At 35.5% G+C, this 26,818-nt stretch overlaps 1 protein-coding gene across 1 annotated transcript in view; it reads left to right on the top strand.

The window, feature by feature from the left end:
• Nucleotides 1-5,172, top strand: part of SCN7A (sodium voltage-gated channel alpha subunit 7) — a 98,577-nt gene extending 93,405 nt beyond the window's left edge. Inside the window, exon 25 of the mRNA XM_077154058.1 lies at nucleotides 1,738-5,172. Within this exon, the coding sequence (XP_077010173.1) occupies nucleotides 1,738-2,795 (1,058 nt within the window). The 3' untranslated portion in view covers nucleotides 2,796-5,172. The remainder of the gene's footprint in view (nucleotides 1-1,737) is intronic.
• Nucleotides 5,173-26,818: the final 21,646 nt, after the last annotated feature.

Genomic DNA, 26,818 nt, shown 5'->3' with positions numbered 1-26,818 from the left:
TGAAAAAAAGTAGAAAACTGTCTAACCAGTTGTGCTTCCAGAAATTCACTCATTTAATGAATGAAGCAGAGCAATTTACTATTGATAGAAAAGTACAAAAATCTTGAAAGAAAAGTACATGAAAACAGGAGAAGGCTGATATGGAGAAAGTAGAGGAATTATGGACTTAAGTAATTATATGAGATTTAAGTGGGAGTAACTAAATCAGGGTGTTGGAAGGAAAGGAAATTTTTAAGTGGACATTTGAATTTGAAGTTTCAGAAGGGTAGGTATCCTGTGCCCATAGATATGGATGATCGAAGTAAAATGATGGAGAAGATTAAAGCAAGAAAGCCAAAGACTAAGAGGCTAGCCTTTGAATGGGTTATTAATGGCAGTTACTAAAGTGGAGAGGGACAGTGAACCAAGTACTAAAGTCTGCAATGAATATGAATGGTAGAAATCAGTAGATTATAAAGGAATGGTAGATGATATAGCTGAATGGCATGATCCACAAAGTTTCAGAAATTTTCTTTTTTCTTCTTTATACGAAGATGGGAAGAAGCAATGATCTGGAAATCACAATTGCAAGAAAGAAAGATGCTTATTCCATCTTTCCACACTGAGAAACATGGAGTGAGGGAGAGAGTGAATCACCCCCTTGAGATGGTTGCAAGTTAAATAGTATTCTCAAAATAGATTCAGATTTCAGATAAGAAAGAAGGTGAAGAAAATTTAGTGATGAGGATATAGGAAAAGTTGTTGACAGTGAAATTGGATACCTCCTTCATGATGGAAGAGTTTGGGAGATTAGGAGCAACAAGACCTTGGATCCGAGTAGAAGACACACTCGAGCACTTTGGAAAGTAGGATTGTATAGAACATCAGGGGGACTGTCATCTTGGGCAGTGACCAAGTTAAACCAAAAGGTGAGGCATATGCCTTCCAGATCCAGCAAATATACCACCTCATCTAGAAGCGTCATGGGATTCTCTTCTCCCCCACCTCAGTTTAAAATGATCCCCACTCTCTCTGTACCTGCAGACTACCCTTTATGTCTTTTTTTGGAAATTATAATTTTACCTTGTTTTATAGTTGTATCTTTGCTTTATTCTCATCATTCCCTTGTGTACCCACCACTGTTAGAAAAAAGTCCCATGAGGGCAGAGACTCATTTATTCAATTCACATTTAAAATTCTTAAAAGCCCAAATACTGTGAAATGAATTGATGTAACTTCATTGCAATCCTTTAATCACTGACTGCCAAACATATTTTGTGGTTATATTTACTAATTAAGTTTTTCTGTCTAACATTGTAATTAGCTAAAATGTCTATCTCTAGTCTCTAGATTATAAGATCCTAGAGGACAGACAGTATGTCATCCATCTTTGCGCATTTGGATGACACTTTTATTAGGCATTGAATAAAGGTTGTATTGAACTGAATTCCCTGATCCACAGAAATCAGAAAAAAAAAATCATGACTGCTGTCCTACATTATGAATCCATGCCACCTGTGATTCCAGGAGTACTTAATCTATTATACTCTTAAGATGATGGTACAGAAAAATTATTTTCCAAATCTTCTAGATACCCTGTACATCCACAGTTAGAATTTGGGCAACCTGAATTTTCAGAATGTGCTGTTACAAAGGAGGGATTAATAAAATGATCTTAACCTATAGAAACAACAATGGAATGTAAAATAATTCACATTATTCTAAATTCTTTCCTGCTTCACCTTTTCCCACTCTAAGGAACACTTCTACCTGAGATTGCAGGATACTACCTTGGGCTTCCTTCTTTTGTCCCATTGATTCTTCTCTCACGGATCATCCATATCCTGCGCCCTGGGAAAGGACCAAAGGTGTTCCATGATCTGCTGATTCCTTTGATGCTGTCCCTCCCAGCATTGCTGAACCTCAGTCTTCTCATCTTCCTGGTCATGTTTACCTACGCCATCTTTGGAATGTACAGCTTTGCCTATGTTAAGAAGGAAGCTGGAATTAATGATGTGTCCAACTTTGAAACCTTTGGCAGCAGCATGCTCTGCCTTTTTCAAGTTACTATATTTGCTGGTTGGGATGGAATGCTCAATGCAATTTTCAACAGTAAGTGGTCTGACTGTGATCCTGATAAAATTAACCCTGGCACTCAAGTTAGAGGAGATTGTGGTAACCCCTATGTTGGGATTATTTACTTTGTCAGTTACATCTTTATGTCATGGCTCATCATTGTCAATATGTACATTGTTGTGGTCATGGAGATTTTCAACATTGCTTCTAAAAACAAAACCAAGTCCTTAAGTGAAGATGATTTTAGGAAGTTCTTTCAGGTGTGGAAGCGGTTTGATCCTGACAGGACCCAATATATAGACTCCAGCAAACTTTCTGATTTTGCAGCCTCCCTTGAGCCTCCACTTCTTATAGCAAAACCAAACAAAGGGCAGCTCATTGCCATGGATCTGCCCATGGCTGTAGGGGACCGAATTCATTGCCTTGACATCTTATTGGCTTTTACAAAGAGGGTGTTGGGTAATGATGCAAGAATGGAAAAGGTACTTTCAGAGATAGAATCAGGGTTTATGTTAGCCAACCCTTTTAAGATCACCTATGAGCCAATTACCACTACTCTAAAACGAAAACAAGAGGCAGTCTCAGCAACCATCATTCAGCGTGCTTATAAAAGTTACCGCTTGAGACGAAATGATAAAAACACGTCAGATATCCAGATGATAGATGGTGACAGAGATGGTCAAAGTACAGAGGAACATGTCAATATTGAGGAAAAGGGAACAATTCAAAGCGAGATCTGATCTCACTTACCATTTCTTGACCTTCCTTACATATCACGAAAATGTTAAAAGTTGAAAACTGAAATAAAAGCAAAGGTCAGAGAAAGTAGAGATTTCACTTAATGATCAATTGTTTACAATCTATGGAAGTTAAGCATGTGTTCTCAAGACTCCATGCCAAAATCACTTTTTACTCACATATATTCAGTTTAACCTATCTATCTCATGTATTCAGTCTAAACTAAAGACAACAAACCTCCGAAATTCCACTACGGTGAGTTATAGTGGGTTCTAGTTACCATTTGACATGTGCTCATATCTCTGTATGGCTCATATCTCTGTATGGCTTGTAAGGCATGTGTATCTTCTGGGGGATCGGGGAAGTAATGGTAGAGATTAGCAGCCAGGGAGCTTCCTTGTATATTTTACATTTATTTTAACTCGACGGGCTTTAAATCACCGCTAATAGGACTTGGTTACATTTTTTTAAAACAGGTACATTCTTACTGGGGAGCAATATTTAAAAATACTGAAATGCTACAGGCCATTGTATCATGAACTTGCATAGAAAAATGCTTTTAAAGGAAGCACCAGAGAAAGTGCCTTTGAGATTGATCACAGAGCTCACTAAAACCCTGTTTGAAAAAGTTTGGTTAGAGCCCTATTTGTATTTTCTTTCAGTTCTTGTTTCTTTTTCTTTTTTCTACTGGAAAATATCTTTTCATTTTCTCTGGTTCCTGGTTTATCATTTCTTTGGCTAGTTCCCTAAGTTCCAACTCTTTAATTGGATGGAGTCATAGGAAAAAAAGCATGAAGGGATCTACAGTTATAGCCTATATTTTCATGTATTCCTATTTGCATTTTTTAAAGCATACATTTACTGAAATGTTATAATAGAAAGTATATAAATAAATTCAATCTTTACCTTACTATAAAACTAATATGTTTTTACCATTTATCAAGAATGTAACATTGAGTATGTGAGGTCTGGCAAATGCATGTCAATGCTTATTAGAGGAGTCAAATGTGCCAGTTATGTATGAGGCATTTCACTGTGTCTTGATTCATAATTGGTTCTGGCCATTTAGAAGTATTTTTATGGTACTTGATTTTTTTTTTTATAAGTAAGAGAAAGAAAGAAATCACTCAAACTGTGAGGACAGTAGTTTAGGAATTGAAAGTCCTTGTTGTTGATGATGATGTTTTATAACATTAGTGCATACAAGTTTCATTCTCACCTAGTCATATTTCCAAGTGTTTGGGGCTTGTTTTTTATCTCATCATATTCATAGCTATTCTGGAAAATGTTTTTTATTTGAAAATCTTTGAAGTCCAAACATTAAATTTCGCTGTTGAAACTGTTTTTAAAAGATAGGCACAGATAGTTTTTTTGACCTATTCATATAAATATTGTCACTTACAACCATGTAGTTTGAGATTCTGATGTTTATTCTGTTTGTTTCAAGACTGATTAAAATGTGCCCCACAAATCTTGAAAGATTCAAGAAGGAAATGTGTATATTGTTGACTTAAATGTCAAGCTTTAAATATGTTGTATGACATTCAATATCATTTCAGTATCAGTAATTGTATTTTATTATGAATGCATGATCTTGAGCCTTAACTAGTATAATCTAACTTTTTCTGCTCCTCAGAAATCCAATAACCTGACCAAGATGCCTTTAGGGGAGCCCCTAAGAAAATGTAATTTCAGGATCCTGTTTCTTTATCTAAGTGCTCCTTCCTTTTCTCCTCCCATTCTCCATCCTTGTGATGGGAACCAGTGAGGAATCAATATTAACTGGGTGACATGGTGACAGCTGGTGCTTTATCTAAGCTTCTCAGTTTTCTATTTCTTGGGAATGCTATAATGTGGGAATGGCGTCAGATGCTGAACCGAGTTATAACTGGCTTCTGTAAATTTCCTAAAGACCACAAACCAATTTCAGTTTGAAAATTTTAATTATTTCTTGTAATCCATGTTTGCAACTACACTTCCCAAAACTCTGTACATAATTATTTTTTAACAAAGTCTTTAAATATATTCCACTTTTAGACACCAGAAAAAATAATAAATACAACTTGTTAACCACACTAAACTTTGGTTTTTTTTTTCTTCTTTGATAAATCCTGTGGAAGTTTTGCAAATATGAATTTTCAATCATGAGCCTCCCATTAAAGCTTATTGATTCAGACTTCAAATTCTAAACTGAAACTTGTGCCTTCTTTATAAAATAAATAGTAATAGACATTTCAGACCTTTCATGCATTGACAAAATGTAAAAAGCATTTCTCTTATCACAATCATAATTACAATTATACTAGATCTATCTCAGTATTATTAGAATTTGCTTTGTGGGAAATAATGCTAAAAATAAATTTATTGGTTTACTATCAATTTTTGTTTCATTAACGTGTTCTTTATATTTCACTCAAAAATATAATGCAATTTGAAATGTCTTTACAGATAATGGTAATAGCATTTACTGAGCACTGGTATACCCAACTTTGAGCTAAATAATTATCAAGCAGATATAGACATATATATAGTCTATACTATTTTGTCCCTATCAGAAATCTCCTGAAATATTTCTGAAAGGCATATTAGAACTGTTGAAGAGAAAGTTAATCTATGTGGAATATCTCAATGTCACATAAATGAAGCATCAGTTAAATTGGGTAAGTATATAAATATATGCTAAACATTATAATTAGCAGAGAATTATAATGTCACTAAACCCAGGCTATCTAAGATTATCATTATTTAAAAAAGTGTAGCTAAATGGTAATAAAAGCTGAATTAGGCAACCAAAATTTAAAAATAAGTTTGCATGACAAATCATGGCTCTGGAGCAATGGTTCTCAGGATGTGTTCCTTGGACCCAGTAGTATCAGAGTCACCTGGAAACTTCTCAGAAATGCAAATTCAGTGGCCCAACCACAGACTCAAGCACTAAAGGGATGAGACCCCTAAATGTGTGTTTCAACAAACCCTCCAGGTAATTCTGATGTACATCAAAGTATGAAAAATAATTTTTTAACTCTCTACTGTCCAAATATATTAGCCACTAGGTACATGTGGTTTTTTAAATTAAAGAAAGGAAAATTAAATATAATTTCAAATTTAGTTTATAAATCTCAGTAGCCAAGTCTAAGTGCCCAGCTCGTACCTGTGTGTGTCCTCTTTGACAACAGATTTATTACATCTGCATCATCACAGTAAGTCCTATTGGACAACAGGATCCATGAATAAATCAAATTTGGTAGAAATGAATGTGTTTGTAACCATGAATGGCCAGCATATCTTCCCTTCTTCCTGACAGAACTGTTTCAATGAGTTCTTTTGACATCTAGTTTCTGGTTGGGTTTGGGCACAGTGAAGCAGCAGAAATGTTTGCCCTCTGCCGGGTCTCTGGGTTTGGTTGCCACTCTCCACCTATGGCTACAAATTCTCTAAAAACTTTCTTACAACTGTATCCAACCTCTAGGGAACATCTTCCCTCTCCTCATCCCTTCATGTCTATTTATCCTTAAACTTTTCTCATGCCTTTATAAAACCTCTTTGCTCAACTGTCTTCAAATTATGCCCTTGGAGTTTAATTTCTATTTCCCATAAAAGTAGTGTATCTATGACAAATACCACACATGGGTTGGCTTAAACACAAGCATTTATTGGCTCCTGGTTTGGGGGCGAGAAGTCCAGTCAAGGTATTAGCAGCACAATATTTTCTCCTCCAAGACTAGTATTCTGGTTCTGAAAATGGTTGGGGTCTTGTCTTGTATTTTGCCTCCTGCCATGTGGTGATGTCCTCTTCTTTCTCACTTCTGTGCCTCCTGGGTTCTCTATAAAGGCCTCCAGTGATCCTCATTAAGTTCCACCCTCATTCTTTTGGAACACACCTAACCTAAAAATAACATCTACAAAAGGTCCTATTTACAGTGAGCTCACACTCAAAGAGATGCACATTATGATTACAAGCATGCGTTCTGGGGGGTACATAATTCAGTCAACCACACTCATTATACCAGCCAAACTTTCAGCTTTGTGTAGTTTTTGAAATTGAAAAACTCAAAGTCTATCTCCTATAGGATTTTCCCCCATAATAAGCTTAAATATTATTCCTTTCTGTTAAAATCAAAAGGAATGAAGGAAGGAAGAAAAGAAGGAAAGAAGGAAGGAAGGAAAAACTATTTAGTATAGGTATATACTTTGTGTGGTAGTTAGATTCAGTTGTCAACTTGGCCAGGTGAAGGCACCTAGTTTTGTTGCTGTGGACACGAGTCAATGGTACGTGAACCTCATCTTTTGCTCATTACATCTGCAGTCGGCTAGGAGGTGTGCCTGCTGCAATGAATGACATTTGCATTAATTGGCTGGTGCTTAAATGATAGAGCTCAACATAGCACAGTCCAAGCAACTCAGCATACCTCATCTCAGCATTCACAGCTCAGCCCAGGCCTTTGGAGATGCAGAGAGAAATCACCCCGGGGAAAGTTGTTGGAACCCAGAGGCCTGGAGAAAAGGCCAGCAGAGACCATCCTCTGTCTTCCCATGTAAGAAAGAAACTCAGAAGAAAATGAGCTGCCTTTCCTCTGAAGAACTCACAAAATAAATCCCCTTTTATTAAAAGCCAATCCGTCTCTGGTGGGTTGCATTCCGGCAGCTAGCAAACCAGAACACTATGATACTTTTATTTTGTTGAGAATGCTGCAAAAGTTTGGAAGCACCACAGAATTGCTCAAAACAGTAAAAGGATATATAGCTTTGAGGACACATAGAATAGGAGATAAGAGGCTGGGCAAAATAAATTTGGGAATAGGTGACATATATGACGGGAATTTTTTAAATGACTTGTTCTCAGGTCTTTCTACCTCTCCCATGGCACTGCCAAGAAATAAGCAGCCCTCTCTTCCTTCTTAACCAGGGAGAATCTCTTTTTAGTCTAAAGAGGAGAACATCCCCTATACCCTCAGTTTTTCAAAATATTTGGTTTATATCTTGAAACTTACCTAAACCCTCTAAGTTTTCCTAAGTCTAGGCTATTTTAAAACAAAGTTCAGAGTACTTATGGGCTATCTTGCTTTTCTATGTTGTCACATAACTTGCTTGAGTCTAGGAAGGAGAAGCTGGTTATCTCCTGAATGTTTCAAAAGTGGGGGAGTGAGGAAGAAAAGGGTATAATACAGGGTGAAAAATATGAATTGATATTAATATCTCAAAATATGGTCACATTTTATTTTTGGTATTATAATTCATATGGCATAATACCCCACCCCCAAATGATTGCCAAAAATAAGCCTTGTTCAGAGGACCTTAAATTTATATCTGGGATCTCCTAAGAATGTCCTATATATAGCCAACAAATCAGTCTTTTCTTGGTACCAGGTTGTATACCTACAGGAATTATCACCTAGGTAGGTCAACAGATCATGAGCAAAAATTGATATAAAAAGCAATTAAAGGTACTACATACTACAACCCAAATTATCAATGGAAATGAAAGGTATGGCAGGCACTAAATTGATACCACCAAGGACCAGTGGAGAGCGTAGAGCTTCATCTGGACTTTGACAGCCCACCCACAGTATGCACGCTGTAAGGGTGCAGCAGTATTTTCACAAGTGTCAGCCCAATTTTTTTCCTCTCTTGCTTTTCAACTCCCAATTGTCTGGATTTTCTGGTCACAAAAATTGCCTCTTTGTTGCCAGAGCCCAAGCTGAGAATTTCAATACCCATCACCTAGAGTACCAAGTCTTAATGCTTTCAAAATTTCCTATTATGTAGCAGAGACAGAGCTAGCACCCTCCTTCCCAAATCAGCATCAAACTGTCACCCTGGGAGACAAAACTGCAGACAATTCAACGCATAGCAGTTTAAATGGTTCAATATATTGCTTTCAGGAATTGTAAGCTTTAGAGAGGACAAAGGCTTATTTTCTAACTAAGTCTCATTATTAAGAAGATTATAAGTATGGTATAATTGATTTCCAAAAAAAAAAAAAAAATCCATTCTATAATAATAGAATTTCTGATTCTTGGCTAGACACATGGCTTTCTGGAATAAATATTATATTTCACAACCTTTTTCAGTTAAAGCTCACCCAAGTAAATAAATTCAATGCTTTTCAACACTTTTCCACTGAAAACTGTTTCCAATGAAAAAAGGCACTGGATGACCCATCTGTTATGAAACAAGTGACATCAACAATCAATGAATGGTAAGGAACAAGTTAGAATAGACTGGTTCAGATCATTATAAAGTAGCAGAAAATATTTAGATCAGATTTTGTCCTTTTTAACTAGGCTATCAGGAAAAATAAGAACATCTGAGAGATACTGAACTGATGTCTCAAACCTCTTCCCAAAATATCCAGGTAAAGGTCTCAATCTTAAAAACAAAATCTACACAATTAAAATAATATATTCATTAGAAGTGAAAGCTGAATCATTGTTATACAGTAGTTCAATAGAGAGCATGGCTGTCTGCTATAATGTCCCATTATAATTGACACTTTATCAACCATATGTTATTATTAAAAACCCTATATTAACATTTACTTTTTGCTCAGTATAAATGTCTCTGAGATTCTTAAAAATAACTTAATTGGAAGGAAAATTATTATAAACTACACAATATAGTGCAAAATGAGGCAGGGATGCCTTTTTATTAGAGAGGTTGTATGTAGGTTTACAGAAAAATCATACAGAAAGGAGTATCTTTTTTGATCATTAGGTTCCTCATTGTTTCAGTATTGTATAAAAGCTACCTTTGTTGGTTGAATAAATATTTATTTTTAATTGTTCTATCCATCATGCTTGATAGTTCTGATCAAGAAAAGTATTTGTTCTCCCACTTCGGTAAATCTTCTACTTTAGATCAAGTAAAAGCACTGACGTGTTTAGAACAAGCAAGATTCCGCAACAATAATATCTGTTTGATTAAAGGAAACGTTGATTTTTCTTTTTATATCACTAAGGCATCTGCTATTCTCGTGAAACTTAAATTATTAAAGATTTTGCTGTCTTCTCGCATTGCTTTCTGCAGAAGAAAACACTGGATTCTTCCAATGCACACAAAGATCGTACTGCAATGCAACCCAATAAAAAGGAACTAAGATCTCTGTTGAGAATCTCTGCTGCAGCAGCAACTGATGCCAACAAAACAGTTCTCATGAATAATACACACTTATAAACAGGTGGCCATATCAAGCTCTCTTCATTTAATGCTATTTCCATATACACTCTGAGGAGAGTAATTGTATACCCTCATTAGCAATTGATCGGCACAGGAAGAAAGACTGATTAAAAGCCCTGCAAGGCATCACGTGCTTGTGCTTCACCTGCATTATTTTCTACAGAAAACTCATGTAAATTGTAGTAATAACCATAAACCTAGCACTAAACAGAAATGTAAAGCATTTTAAAGTATCAAACTCCAGAGCAAGTCTTCCACTGCAGAGTAGATAAGAAGCAAAAGTGTTATGTGGCCTTTATAATTGGAAAGTGCTTGTGAAACAGTATTGAGTGCTGATAAGCCATCCATAGAAGAGTTTGTAGAATAGGAATCCACTCTAGTCCATTTTCATCACACAATGTCAAGAAATTTCAGAACGCTCCAGACACCTTCCTGGAATAGCCATCATTAATCTCCAATGCAATCACATTGCCTTTTTATTGTATTAGGTGAAAAAACTTAGTGAGCATTTTTCTTACCCAATGACAGACTATGCTTTGAACTTACAGTATAATGTCCTTTATGTATTCCGCTCATTGATAATTAGCCAGAACTATCAATGCAGTCGGCTAATGTTAATTGCTACACCTGTCGGGTGTGGAAGGCGGGGGCATAGCCAAGTCATAAACCCCACAGTATAAGTGCCTTGACTTATTTATACAACTTTTTTTAACAAGAAGGTGGAAATATGGATTACTGTCTTAACTATTCCATGAATTATCATATAGTAAACATTTATATAAGTATTGACTACAATGCTGTCTAATATTTTGTTTTGTTTATTATAGTTTTACTTCGATGGCTATTTTTTTACAAGGATCCTACATAATATTAACTGTTTCTGATTATTTTTACCTTTCTGAAATTGTAAAGTTGAGTCATTTATCTAGGTGCCCTGGAGATTCCATGCTGCTGGCTGCCGCTTGTAAAAAATTTCATTTATACTATTATGGCTATGTTCTCCACATCTTAGTTATTTCTGCCTATATTTCAGAATTTAATGCATGAAAATTAAAGCAATCATAAAATGAAATAGCAAAAATATAATGATGATTATAATTTATGGGTAAGTGAAACGAATGACAGCAAAATCACCAAGGATAGGAGGGAGGAATTGAGAATACTCTGAGGTACTTGCATTACCCATGAAGTGGCAGAGTGTTATCTGAAAGTGGACTTCAATTAAGCTAAAAAAGTATACTGCAAACTCTAGGGCAGCACTAAAAGAATTTATAAAAGAAGTAACAATGATATATTATGAAAGGAGAGAAAATGGGATCCTATAAAATATTTAACTGAAACCAGAAAAGGCAGAAAAAGAGTGGAAGACTAAAATAGAAACATAGAACAAGGATAACAAATAGAAAACAGTAACAAACATGGTAGATATTAACCCAACTATAAGGACCACTTTATATGTGAGTGGTTTAAATACACCAATTTAAAAAAAGAGACAATCAGGATGGTTAAAACCAATTTTATGATGACTACAAGAAACTCATTTTAAGTATAAAAACACAGAGAGATTAAAAGTAACAGATTAAAAGGATGAAAAGTATATATCGTGCTAATACTAAATAAAATCAAGATGAAATCTATTAATTAAGTTCCGACAAAACAGATTTCTGGGCAAGGAAAATGATCAGGGATAATGATATGCATTTTATAATGATGAAGTCAATTCTCCAAGAAGAAAAGCCCTGTGTGCTCATACCTAACAGCACAGCATCAAAATACACAAGGCAAAAGCTGATAGAACTGCAAGGAGAAAAAGACAAATCCACTATGATGGTTGGAGACTTGAACACCCCTCTGTCAGTAATTCACAGATACAGCAGGCAGGAAATCAAGAAGGTTACAGCGGAACGCAAAAGCACCATGGATCACCTGGACCTAGTTGAAATTTATAGATATTTCCTTCAACAATGACAGAATACATATTCTTCCCATGTTCCCAAAGAATAGTCACCAAGTTAGACCCCATGCTGAGTCATAAAACACAACTCCACCAATTTAAACGAATGGAAATTATGCAGTGCATGCTCTCAGACCACAATGGAATAAAACCAGAAACCGATAACAGAAAAACAGGTGGAAATACCAGAATATTCGGATATTAAACAACAAACTTAGAAATAACATATGGGCCAAAGACGTCTGAGGAAAAATTTTTAAATGTTTTTAAGTAAATGAAAATGAGAATACAACTTACTGAAACACGAAAATCAGCGAAAAGAATGGAGAGGGAAATGTATAGCATTGAAAGCAAATTTTAGAAAAGAGGAAATATCTAAAATCAATAAACTCCACTTTAAGGAACTGCAAAAAAAAAAAAAAGAAGAAATAAATCCAAAGTAATCAGAAGAAAAGAAATAATACATATTAGAGCAGAAATCCGTGACATTGAAAACAGAAAAATAATAGAGAAAATCAATGAAACTAAAAGTTGGTTTTTTGAAAAAGGAACAGTGAAATTGAAAAACACTTACTCTGCTTAACCAGGAAAAAAAAACAGAGAAGACAGAAATGAGTACAATCACTAATGGAGAGGTCCCATCACTATCGATCCCACGGACATTAAAAGGATAATGAAAGAATATTATGAAGAGCTCCAAGCTCACAATTTTGATAAATTAGAGAAATAGACAAATTCCTTGAAAGACAATCTACCAAACTCAGACAGATCGTATGATTAGGCCAGTAATTAGTAATAACCTTCCAAAACAGGAAGCATCAGGCCCAGCTGATTTCTACAAAACATTTGAAGAAGAAATAAATCCTATTCTCTACAATATCTTCCAGAAAATAGAAGCAGAGTGAATACTTCTTAAATCATAGCATCACACTAATAGTAAAACCAAAGTCTCTCAAGAACATAGATACAAAAACATCAACAAAATATTAGCAAACTAAATCTGAAACTGTTGAAGCAAATTATACAATATAACCAAGTGAGATTTATACTTGGTTATATATTTCTTTATATAAATATTTCTTTATATAAAATTTCTTTATATAAAATCAGAAGCAGCAAGGACAGGAGATGTATTAAAGAAAAGTGCATTAGTACTCGCAGGTCCTAGAACAAAGAAGAGTGGCATGTCTCATGGGGTCACACAGGAGAACACATCAGGAATATTGGCTCAACAAAGCAGGCTGGGAGCGAGAGGTGAACAGTGCACCTGAGGACTATGCCTTTAAATTCTGCAGGAGAGGGGCTGTAGCAGTTAGTCAAGCAAGAGTGAGGATTGGGGAGAACAATTGTATATAACTTTTGAAGTAGAAGAAAACTAGGTAGGATGGAGGGAGAAGAAGGAGAAGTGTTTATCTTGTATAATCAGATGTCAGGGCTGGTTACTGAGGGACCTAACAGTAGGGTCTAAGATGAGGAAGTATAATGAAAATGCAAAGCCCTTTATGGTTTTACCAACCTTAGGGATGCTGAGACATAAAGATGTTGTAAAAAAAAGAAAGAAAGAAAGAAAAAAGCCCCTATATTGTTTGTATTCACTACACCAGGTATGCAAGGCTGGTTCAACATTTGAAAATCTTTTAATGTAATTCATCACATCAGCAGGCTAAAGAAGAAAAAGTATATGATCGTATCAACTGATGCAGATAAAGCATTTAATAAAATCCAATACCTATTTGTGATAAAACTCTCAGCACACTGAAAATAGAAGAGGACTTCTTCAACTTGATAAAGAACATCCAAAAAAAACCCCACAGCCAACATTATACTTAATATTGAATAACTAGATATTTTCCTCCTAAGATCAGGAACAAGAAAAAGACTCCTCCTCTCACTACTCCTAATCAACATTATACTGGAAATCCTAGCTAATGCAATAACACAAGTAAAGGAAATTTAAAGTAAACATATTGGAAAGGAATAGGTAAAACTGTCTTTGTTTGTAGATGGTATGTTTGTCTATGCAGAAAGTCCCAAAATATTGACAAAAAAAAAAGATGTACATGAGTTTGATGATGTTTTTAAAAACAATGCCAAAAGCATAATTCATGAAGACAAAAAAAAGTCAGAAAGATATACTTCACTAAAATTTAAAAAAAATTCTACTCTGCAAAAGGTATTCTTGAATTTTTTCATTGTATGAACAACTTTATTATCAACCTTATTTTATGAATAAATGTAATGCCAATTACACTTACAATGACTGCATTAAAAAGTTTGTCATATTATAGATATGTACTAGTCAAGTTTCCAAAAGACTACAGATATTGCCAACCATAACTGGACCGACAAGAAAAGCAACAGTTTGAGAGAAAATATTTGCAAATCATATATTTGATAAAGAGCTTGTATCCAAAGCATAGGAAGGACACTTAAATTTCAAGAAGTAAAAAAAATCCCAATTAAAAAGTGAACAAAGGGCCCACATAGACACTTCATCAAAGAAGATATACAGATGGCAAAAAAAAAAAAAACATATGAAAGAATGCTCAACATTGCATGTCATTAAATTAAAACAATGAGAAATAATACTACATACCTATAAGAATGGCTTAAATCCAAAGCACTTATACTATTTGCTGGCAAAGATGGTAGCAACAGGACTGCTCTTTCATTACTGGTGGAGATGCAAAATGGTATAGCCACTCTGGAAGACAGTTTGACAGTTTCTTAAAAATCTGAACATAGTCTTACCATATGCAACAATGATGCTTCTAGGTAATTTTCCAAATACTTGAACATTTATGTCCAAGCAAATCCTGCAACTTTATTCATAATTGCCCCAAACTGGCAGCAACCAAGATGTCCTTCAATGGGTGAATGGATAGACATACTGTAGTACATTCATACAATGGGATATTGTTTAGCAGTAAAAATGAAACAAGGTATCTACATACAAAAAGCATGGAGGAATGTTAAATGCATATTGCTTAATGAAAGATTGCTACATACTATATGATTCCAACTTTATGACATTCTTGAAAAGGCAAAACAATAGAGACAGCATAAAGATCTACATTGCCAGGGGCTTGAAGGAGAGGGTGCTGGACGAATAGAGAACAGGGAATTTTTAGGTCAGTGAAACTATTCTATATGATACAGTAATGGTGAATGCATGACATTAAGTATTCATCAAAACTCATAGAACTATACAACACAAGTGAGTCCTGATGTAAAGAATGGATTTTAACTAATAATAATGTATATTGGTTCATCAGTTGAAATAAATGCCCCATACTAATGCAAGACATAAATAGGGAAAGTAAGAAATTAAAAAATAGAAAATCTGAATATACTTATAATCATTAAATAAATGAAATCAACAGTCAGAAACGTATGACTGTTTCTGATTATGGTGAAAGAGATACTGGGACCAGATGGGAATTTTACTAAGCTTCAAGAAACAGTAATTTCTACTTTATGTGAACTATTCAAGAAAAAACTCTCCAAATCATTCTATGAGGATATACACTTGAAATTGACAAATCAAATGAGGACAGTAAAGAAAAAAGTAGACAAACTTTATATATGGGGTGGTGGTTTGAAACTGTATGTACCACAGGAAAACATGTTCTTAAAGCTAATCCATTCATATGGGTGTAAACCATATGAATGGATTAGTAGGATCTTTTGATGAGGCTACTTCAGTTAAGGTGTGACCCATCTCATTCAGGATGAGTCTTAATCCCGTTGCTGGAGTTTATCATAAATGGAATGAATGCAAACAGTGAGAGAGAGGAAAAAATTCTTGGAAGCAAGAAACTGAGAGCAAAGAAACCCCTAAGAGAAGAAAGAGATCAGCAGACTGGCAGGTGCCTTGCCACATGGCAGAGCAACCAAGAATTACTGGCAACTGGGGTTTGGGAAGAAAGCATCACCTTGATGATGCCTTGATTTGGATGCTTTTATGACCTCAAACTGTAAGCTAATAAATTCTCATTGTTTAAGCCAACCCATTTCATGGTAACTGCTTTAAGCAGCCTAGGAAACTGAAACATATGGATATTGAAGAAAATTGCTAAATAAAATATTTACAATTTAAATCCAGAGATGTTTAATAAATATGCATTACAATCAACTAAGACATATCCCAACAATACAAAAATATCCACGTTTTCAGAAAGGCTACCAAATTGTTCATCACAATGACAGATTAAAAGAGGATGCCTTCCAATAAAGAGAAAATATTAATACTCATTCATAATAGACAAATAAAATGTTTTCCACAAATTATAAGTAGATCAAAACTTAAACTGATAAATATGTATTTACCAACCCTAGAACAACAGTTTGATTAAAATAAAGAACACTGAGCCCCCAGTCTTGGGGTTTGTTCACATGAAACTTAACCCCACAAAGGATAGGTCAAGTCTACTTAAAATTGAGGCCTAAGAGTCACCCCCAAGAGAGCCTCTTTTGTTGCTCAGATGTGACCTCTCTCTCCAGCCAATATGATGAGCAGTCTCACCACCCTCCCCCTCTCTGCATGGGACATGACTCCCAGGGGTGTGGACCTTCCTGGCAATGTGGGACAAAGATCTTGGAATGAGCTGAAACTCAGCATTAAAGGACTGAGAAAAACCCTAGAATGAGCTGAGAATTAACATCAAGAGACTGAGAGAAACTTCTCGACCAAAAGGGGGAAGAGTAAAATGAGGCAAAGTGTCAATGGCTGAGAGATTCCAAACAGAGTCGAGAGGTTATCCTGGAGGTTATTCTTATGCATTAAGTAGATATCACCTTGTTGTTCAAGATGTAATGGAGAGGCTGGAGGGAACTGCCTGAAAATGTAGAGCTGTGTTCCAGTAGCCATGTTTCTTGATGATGATTGAACAATGATATAGCTTTCACAATGAGATTCTGTGAATGTGAAAACCTTATGTCTCATGCTCCTTTTAGCTACTATATCAACAGAAGAGTAGAACATATGGAATAAAAATAAATAATAGGTGGAACAAATGTTAAAATAAATTCAGTTTGAAATAGTGGTAAATGAAAGCGAGGGGTAAGGGGTATGGTACGTATAGTTTTTTTTTCTCTATTATCATTTTATTTCTTTTTCTGTTGTCTTTTTATTTCTTTTTCTAAATCGATGCAAATGTACTAAGAAATGATGAATATGCAACTATGTGATGATATTAAGAATTACTGATTACATATGTAGAATGGAATGATTTCTAAATGTTTTGTTTGTTAATTTTTTTAATTAATAAAAAAATAAGTTATCAGTGGCTGAGAGAGTTAAAAAAATAAAAATAAAAATAAATAAAGAAAGAAAGAACAAACAAGGATAACTATCATTTCCAATGTGAGTCAACATTTCATGAGAGGTCTTAGACAATGTCATAATAAAAAGGAAAAGAGAATAGAGTATTATAAAGAGTATAAAGAAACAAAATTATTGTCATTTCTGGTTTAGATTAACTGCCTCGAATGTAGAGGAGAGTATTCAGAGAAGTTACTGTATTGACTGAAAAGTCAGCTAGTTTGCATTTACTTTCTACCAAAAATAACCAATTGGGCTATGTAACTTTGCGGAAAAGATCTTTTAAAATAGTAATACAGTTGATGAAATAACAAAGCAAAATTTAACAAAAAAATGTGCAAGAACATTATGGAGAAAATTTTAATAAATAGTAAGCCGATCTTTTAAAAAAAGAGATAAATTGGATAGCTATGCTGATGGATGGGAAGCTTCAATATCAAAAAGTTCTAAATTCTCCCCAAGTTAATACAATTCCAGTGAACAATTGTTTGACATTGTAGTTGGTTTTGGAACAAGCCAAGCAGATCCTAAAATTTGTGTGAAGAGGAATGGTCCAAATAAATCAAAGATAACCATGAATTAAAAAATAATAATAGGTCGGGCCACAGTGGCTCAGCAGGCAAGAATGCTGGCCTGCCATGCCAGAGGACCCGGGTTCAATTCCCAGTGCCTGCCCATGTAAAAAAAATAAAATAAATAATAATAGTAGTAATAATAATAAAAGGAAGACAATCTTCCAATGCTGAAGTACAATAATTTCCTTCCTTTCTTCTCTCCCTCCTTCCTTCCCTTTCTTTCCTCTCCTGCTCCCTCCCTTCCTCCTGTTCTCCCACTATCACCCCCTCTTTTCTTTCTTTCCAGTTTTTCTTGTTTATGTAAACTAATCCCATAACGGAAAAGAGCAACTTCAGCCAAGGTATTGGAAAGCGATGTTCTGATTAGTGACTGCTCACAACCTCCCACTGACTTACATTATAATTTCAGGAATATTTTGTCTTCAGAAGTAGTTCATGTTCTTTGACAGAGCCACCTAATATTTCCACATGAAGGAGTATCCTGCAGTAATGTTTTTCAGATTGTGAGGTGAGTCTCAATCTGGGATCCTTCAAAGTAATGTTTTGAATGTAACTGTACTAATCAATAGATTATTATTAAAGGTTAATAATTTATAATTTTAATAAATCACAGAACTTTATTATAGCAAATGCCAGTCTTATTCTTATTTCAGGAGATGGTTTGTTTTTAATCACTTTAGACTGAGTAAATATGCTGGGATGATAAATAAATATGCTGGGGGCCGGCGATTGGTGGTGGTACTTTCATCAACAGCATGTATATTTTGAGGAAAATGTCTTAAATACATTCATGACTGTTTAAAGTAGTGAAGCATTTGTAAGTCATTTCATACAGAATACTAGGAATTCTCCTGTTCTCATACACTCCCCAATGGGATGTATAACAATAGCTAGTAATACTGGCTACTACTTATTGAATGCTTACCATAAGCTAAACATTATGCCAAGCACTTCATTTGTATTACTCTTATTACCCTACAGCAACTTCATAGTATGGGTATTATTATCCCCATTTTAAAGATATACTCTCAGACTAATAAATGGAAGAGATAAAATTCAAATTTATGCAATCACACCGTGCAGTACTCCACCTCTTCTAAATAAAAACATGCAATATGTCTCCATACTTTTTTAAATTAGGGAAAACATATTTGTATATGTATTTATTTGTTCCTTGTTTGTATTAATTTGCCAGCTGCTAAAACAAGTACATACAATGGGAATTTCTTTGCTCATGGTTTTGAGGCTAAGAGAAGTCCACAACTGAGGCATCAGCAAGGCAGTGTTTTCTCCCTGAAGACGGTGGTGTTCTAGTGCTAGATGCTGGCCATCCTTGGATCCTTGGCTTTTCTATCACATGATGTTGCATGTGGTAACATCTCTTTTTTCTTCCTGGCTTTCTCCCCCTGGGTGAGAAATTTCTTTGAGCTTATAAAACTCCAGTAATCCAGATTAAAGTCTAATGTGATTAAATTGTCCACACTTTAACTAAAAAATAGCATCTTTAAAAAGTCCCACTTACAGCTGGTTCACAGCAACAGGACTCGATTAAGATTAAGAATATGTTTTTCTGGAGTACATGATTTAAGCTACCACCCTCCTGTTATGGTTTGGAGTTAAGGTAACTTTCAAAAATACACATGTAGTAAAGTGATTGTATTTATGGTACCAATTCTTCAGTCTTCCCTGTACCATGTCTTTTGCTGTGTGGCATTGCCGTAATCTCACAAAAGAGACTGAGTCTATTCTCCATCCTTGAATCTGAGCTTGGCTCTGTGTCCTAATTTGGCCAATAGAATGTGGTAAAAGACTCTGTATACCAGTTCTGAGCCATGGACTCAAGAGATCTCCCATGTTTCCACTTGCAGTCTTGTGCCTCCGACATCAGCAAGTAAACATGCCAAGGATAGCCTGATAGATAACAGTAGATCTCTACAGGAGACCTAAGTTCTTCCAGGTATCTCAGCTGAGGCCAGTCTAGTGCTCCTACGCTTGTTAACAACCAAGCAACCTCCAGACATGTGAAAAAGTCCAGTCAAGATCAGCCAAGGCCCCTGAGACTTGGAACTAAGCTCTGAAGCTATGAAAGTCAGCATTACTTTCATGCATACATACATAGAGTGACTGTTAAAAAAGTTGAAAAAAGGGGTCAGACTTTGACTAGAGATATGAATAAAGCTGATCTGGTTAGGACTAAGAATATGGGGTAAAGGATGATATGGTCCATATTTTAAACTTGAACCTCTGTGTGAGACCAAAGTGAGAGATGTTTATTTGGCCCAAAATTTATATTTTGGGTAGTGCATTATCTAATTTAACTTGTATGGTCAGTTCAGTTGAACACTATACTTACATGGAAACTTGGATAGGGTGTGAGATTTTGTTGGTTTGTACAAGTTAGTGTGATGCCCCGAACATCTCAGAGTAATTTGGGCAGACAATAAGAAAGAAGTTGCAAAATCTCCTTGGGGGACTGGGGAGAAAGGAGAAAATCTTAAACTTCTTCATCTGGAGAATTTTTGATGTTCTCACAGGCAGTGACGTCAACCATTTCAATATCCTGAACTGCTGATCTTGGGGCTTGCTCCTATGAAGCTTATTCCTGCAAAGGAGAAGATAAGTCTACTTATAATTATGCCTAAGAGTCACCCCAGAGAACCTGTTTTGTTACTCAGATGTGGCCTTTCTCTCTAAGCCAACTTGGCAGGTAAACTCACTGCCCCTCCTTCTATGTGGACCATGACACTCAGGGGTGTAAATCTCCCTGCAGTGTGGGACAGGACTCCCAGGATGGGCTGGAACCCAGCCTCATGGGATTGAGAAAGCCTTCTGAACTAAAAGGGGGAAGAGAGAAATGAGACACAATAAAGTTTCAGTGGCTGGGAGATTTCAGAGTCCAGAGGTTATCCTGGAGTTTATTCTTATGCATTATATAAATATCCCTTTTTAGTTTATGGTGTATTATAGTGACGGAAGAGAAGTACCTGAAACTATTGAACTATACTCCAGTAGCCTTGATTCTTGAAGATGATTGCATAACTATATAGCTTTTACAAAGTAACCATGTGATTGTGAAAACCTTGGGTCTGATGCTATTTTCACCCAGGGAATGTACATATGAGTACAAAAATAATGACAAAAATAGATAAATAATGGGGGACAGATAAGGGATAAAAAAATTGGGTAGATTGAAGTACTAGTGGTCAATGAGAGGGAAAGGTAAGCAGTATGGGATTATGAATTTATAAATATTTTTATTTATAAATTTTATTTTTTTCCTTTTGGCTTTATATTTTTATTTTTCCTTTTTTAGTTTTTTTTCTAGAGTGATGCAAATGTTCTAAAAATGACCATGGTGATGAATATACAATATATGATGATATTGTGAGCCATTGATTATATACTTTAGATGGACTGTATATGCATGAAGATATCTCAATAAAAATATTTTTTAAAAAATTAGGAAGGAAACACTTAATACTGTTAATATTCCCAGATGATAGGATTAGTTACCCAGAAAAGTCAAAAGAACCTATGAATAATTTATTAGAATTAACAAAATAATTTAGCACAAATCTTGTGCAAAAAAGTTAATATGCCAAAATAATTACATTTGTATTCACCAGCAATCAATGGTTAGAAAATGTAATAAAATATACGTCATTTATAATAGCACATAGAAAGAAATCTATATCTAACAATATGTAAGACTTTTAAGCAGAAAATTATAAAATGTTATTTAAAGAAATTAAAGAAAACATAAAGGGATATTTTATGCTCATGAATAAGAAGGCTCGATTCCATAAAGATGTCAGTTCTTCTTAAGTTGACCTAAAAAGTCAAGTTGTTCCCAGTAAATTCTGGTAGGTTTCATTTGGTAGAATTTGATGCTAATGCTAAATTTTATGCTAGCATAAAGGGCTAAGAATATCTAAGGCACTCGTAAAAGAACACCATAAGAAGAAACTTTCCTTGCCTCATTTTAAGAACTATTACAAAGCCATGTTAATTACAAACCATGACAGTGCTAACACATGCTACAACATAGATAAATCTTAAATACACCATGTTAAGTCAAATAAGCCCGTCACATAAAACATATTGTATGATCCTGCTTATATGGAACATGCATATTCATAGGGCCAGATAATAGTTTACATTTTACCAGGGGTGGATAGTAAGAGGCAGGGGGAGTTGTAACTTAATGGATACAGAATTTTGTTTGAAGTGATGAAAATTTTTGCTAATGGAAGAAGGTGATGGTAACACAATATTGAGACTGAAATTATCACCACTGCATTGGACACTTGAAAATTATTTAAATGGGACATTCTGAGTTATATATATGGTACTGTAATAAAAAATTAAATTAAAAAAAAGGAAAATAGATCAGCCGAGCCATCTACCTACTTCAGAAAAACTCCTGATTTGTGGCAATAAACATTGATTGTTTTATGCCACTGAGATTTTGACATTTTGTGTGGTTGTTTGGAGCTGTTGAGTACTCCAGAAAAGGCCATGTTCTTTTAATATGTTCTTGAGAGTGCAGACCTATTGTGTGTGAGACCTTTTGGTTAGATTGTTTCAACTGAGAAGTGAATGACTCAATTCCTTTACTGGAGCTCTTTATGAGAGTATAAAAAGCAGAAGCATCAAGCGAGTGAAATGCCCCAGAGCTACTGAGATAGAAACACCCACAGACACTCAGAGAGAAAGCCAGTGGAATCATAATCATCGAAACATGAGCTAAGGACCAGCAGATGCCAGCCATGTGCCTTACTCTCTGACAGAGAAACCCCGGATACCAGCAGCCTTTCTTCAGAGAAGTTATCCTCTTGTTGATGCCTTAATTTAGACATTTCCTGGCCTTCAAATTGTAACTTGTTAGTTAATAAATCCCCACTGTTAAAAGCCAACCCGTTTCTGATAATATTGCATTCCAGGGGCTTTAGCAAACCGAAACACTTTGTTATTCAATTATTGCATTATTATTATGGCCATAAATAACTTACAGAATATAGAATTGGCCTCTTTGGGCAAAATCTTGAGTACATACTTTGTTCCAGATATTAATTCAGGTGCTAGGGCTATAGTGGTCATTAAAATGGACAGGTTCACTGCTCTTTGCAGAGTTTAAATTTCACCAGAAGAAAACAGAGAAAAATTATGTGTGCAAATTAAGTTCAGAGAGTGATAACTGCTATGAAGAAAATCAAACCAGGTGGTTAGTACATACTTGCTAGGAAAGAGAAGCTGTGCAACATGAAGTAATATAAATTGTATGGTCAGGGAAAGAGGGGAGACTTTGGTGTGATGTGCCAGGATTGAGAAGGTGACATTTGGGCTGACACTTGAATAATAAGAGGTAGCCATGCTAAATCAGAAGACAGATCCTCCTAGGCTAAGGTAATATCAGCTAAGTAAGGCTTTAGACTGGGTACAAACTTGGTGCTTTCTAAGACCTGAAAGAAGGCACATTGGGTTTGAATATGGTGAGTGATGGGGAGAGCATAGAAAGTTGAGAGGAAGAGATCAGCAGGAACATGATCATTTAGGGCAATAAGCTGTGACTTGGTTTTTTAAATAAAGAAAGAAGTAAATGAACCTAAAGGAAAAGAAGGGAAGGAAAGATATGATGAAATCAGGAATAAATTTAAGTCAGCATGTATCCATATCATGGAATCCCTTTTATGTTAGAATTGGGCTAAGAATTTTGCCAAGTTCTCTAATACCTCACACAAAGGGACAAACTCAAGAACCCAATTGCCCATAAGATGATGGGCAAAATGACAAAATTAAGACTAAGCCACTTGGTATGTCATACCAATTCCCCTACAATTTATTTCCAGGCTATCTTTTCATCTATATGCTCATTCCTTTCTGCTCACACCTGAAAATAATCCTACAGGTTGTAAATCTTTTAATGTACAGTTTTATTTCTCACTTATGTGGCAGTACATACTATTTGTTGGCATATTGTACCAACAGTAGCCCCACATTCATTTGTCTAATTCTTATTAATCTTTATTTTTTCTTTCATTCATTTAACAACTGGGCTTCTTTCCTTTACCAGGCTTTCTTTTGCAGTAGCACCATATTGGTAAAGAAGTATACTTCCTATTTTCACAGCGCTTTTAGAAGGTGTGATGGTTAAGTTCATGTGTCAGTAGGGCCGGGTTATGGTGTCCAGCTGTTTGGTCAAGAAAGCATTGGTTTAATAGCTACTGTGAGGCTATTTTGTGGATTTCAATCAGCAGTAAATTGGTTGCCATCTATGGCTGACTACATCTACAATCAACTCAAAAGTTTCCCGTCAACAATGAGAGAAGTCCCATCAAATCAGTCGAGGACCTTAAAAGGGGAAATGTGATGATTTCAGCAGTCAGAAGGGAGAATTTCCATCTCTACTTCAGCCAGCAAGCCTCTCCTTGGCAGTTTGCTGAAAATTTTCATCCGAGTTCCCAGTTTGCAGCCTGCTCTATGGAATTTGGACTTGCTAATCTCCACAGTCATGTGAGCTAATTCATGTTTAAAAATCTTCTTTTATATATATACATATATATAATTATATATATTCTGTCAGTTCTGTTTCTCTAGAGAACCCTGACTAATAAAGCAGGTTAGACAGGAAAATTATCCAATTAATTAATTACGATATGTCAGGTGTGATGAAGGAAACATTCAGAGTGTTCTAATAGCATAAAAAAGGGAGAAACTGACTCAGTTGAGGAATTGAAAGTTGTTTTCAAACTGAGGTATAAAGGAGAAGATTTAGCTAGACAAAGAATGGGGGGGTGGACTTCCAGGCAGAGGAAACTGCTTGGGCAAAAGAAAGAGTATTTGAGTACCCACAATCTAAAGGAAATGGTCTCTCTCTCTCTCTCTCTCTCTCTCTCTCTCTCTCTCTCTCTCGTTCTTTTTGTTTGCACGCAAAAACAATGATATAGCCCAAGAACACAGTCTCTGGAATCAAAATAAATCTCAGCTCCATTCACTATTTGTGTAGCAAGTTATTTACTAAAGATCTTAGTATCTTCATCTGTTAAATAGGGATAATAATTCATCACTCATGGATTTTAATTAGGATTAAATATCATGAGGGAACAAGGGCCTAGAGCATTTACGTAACTTTCTCGTGATCACACAATTAGCACACCACCTGTTTCTGAATCCTAGGCCTTTAAACACTATAGCATGCTTCTTCCTTTTACAGAATTTTCTCTTTCAACTTCTTTTTAAAAATGGAAAGTTCTTCAATAAGTGACTCAAAGCATTTATTCAGCATTATTTAGACACAAAAATTTTAATTTAAATGTAGGAAAGAAAGAAGATAAAATTGCATTATCCTGCAACTCATTACCAATGAAATTACAAAGTGAAACTACCAGCAAAGAAGATGGAAAAGAAAGTAACGAAGAAAATATGTTAAAGAAAATAAGTAGATTAGTTAAAATGGAGTTATTGTGTTTTTGATTCCTAAGAAGCACAAAGTCCTTGCCAACCCATCTTGATGATATAGTTCATTTTTCCAAATATGTATAATCGGGAGATTTAAAAAAAAAAAAAAAACAAAACTTGTAGGGTAGATCTTTAAAAGCTTCAATTAGCCAGTGACCATCATTTCAGCCTTTACCTGAAGCCTCTTCCTCCTGTCCCCGGGAGGCCGAGGCTTCTGATAGCATTCCTTAATGTGGGCCAAATGGCTGAAGAGGTCAGTGAGGGCAATTCTGTAGATTGAGTTTCAGTTTGCAGTTCTGTGACAATCTGGTCAACTTCAGATATATATTTTGGGGTTTATTTAAATTAAAAGAGCATGTAAATGGCTAATTCTTCTGTCTTCTCTTTCTTTCAACAATACTTACTAAAAGCTTGGGTAGTTTGAACAAATTTTGAGCATCATTTAAGTCTGGGTACACTCCATGTTTTAATCACACTACAATGTAAGTGGTAAAGAAAAATATAAAGGATAATAGGATCATTTGACAGACATTATCAATGTTGGTTCATAACTATATATGTCCATGTGGAGCTTGCACGTGTCCTGCACTTCTGACTTTTCTGTAATAAGAAATCAAAACCTCCAATCTCCAGGCTCATTATAAATGGCCATCTGGTTGGGAGATCTCTGCTGTCTCCTTCCACGGCTCTCACAGTTTTCGCATCTGGCTATTCATTCCCTAACTCCCGACCCTCCTATCCTCATCCTTTCAAGGAAAATTCAGAAAGAGTACAGGATGCTGGAGGCTGAGATTATTTTCTTCAATCTTCCCCAGTTTTCCCAGAATGGTATAACAGAAGGCTGTTAATTCCACTTTCCTCAACATTCCTATGCAACACAGAATTTCTTCTGAGACAGAGGAGTCAGAGGTAGAGATTTGTATGAAAGTTCATCAGGGAGTATTCTTAGGAGCAGTAATTGAGAAGAAAGCAACGGACTTGAGGTTAGGAAGAAGGAGAAACTGAACTGCAGTACCGTTGCAGTGGCAATCTCATTTGCCTTGTGGCAAGTTCCACGAGATCACGTGAATCCAGGCCAGGGCACTGGGCCTGTATAACATTGTATCAACAGTCACTGGATATCGGTTGCCAACCTTGAGTTTCCTTCAGGACAATTTTCAGATAGGGTTGCAGCTATGAGTCATGAGCAGCCCACACGTCTTGCAATTTAAGGATTGCGTGCATCACTCCTAAAGGGAGATAGGTGACATGCCGCAGCATCCACTACGTATTACTAAATATAATACACAGGATCTTGGGATACCGGGTAGTTGTGTATTTGTTGTTTTTACTGGGTACTTCTGTTAAATAGAGATCCCCAAAGTGACAAGCCTAAGTCAAGGAAATAATTACATGCAATGAAATTATTGCAAAATAAAATTAGGTTGTAAATTTTTTATTTTGAGAACTAACATTATTCTGACATATTTATTTTTAACTCTTTTTTTTTTTTTTGCATGCTGTATGGCAGGGTCACATTTCATTCTTTTTCCATGTGAG

This window comes from Tamandua tetradactyla, chromosome 3, assembly GCF_023851605.1.
Source record: "Tamandua tetradactyla isolate mTamTet1 chromosome 3, mTamTet1.pri, whole genome shotgun sequence".
Classification (NCBI taxonomy): Eukaryota; Metazoa; Chordata; class Mammalia; order Pilosa; family Myrmecophagidae; genus Tamandua; species Tamandua tetradactyla.
This window is presented reverse-complemented; position numbering and strand designations above follow the sequence as displayed.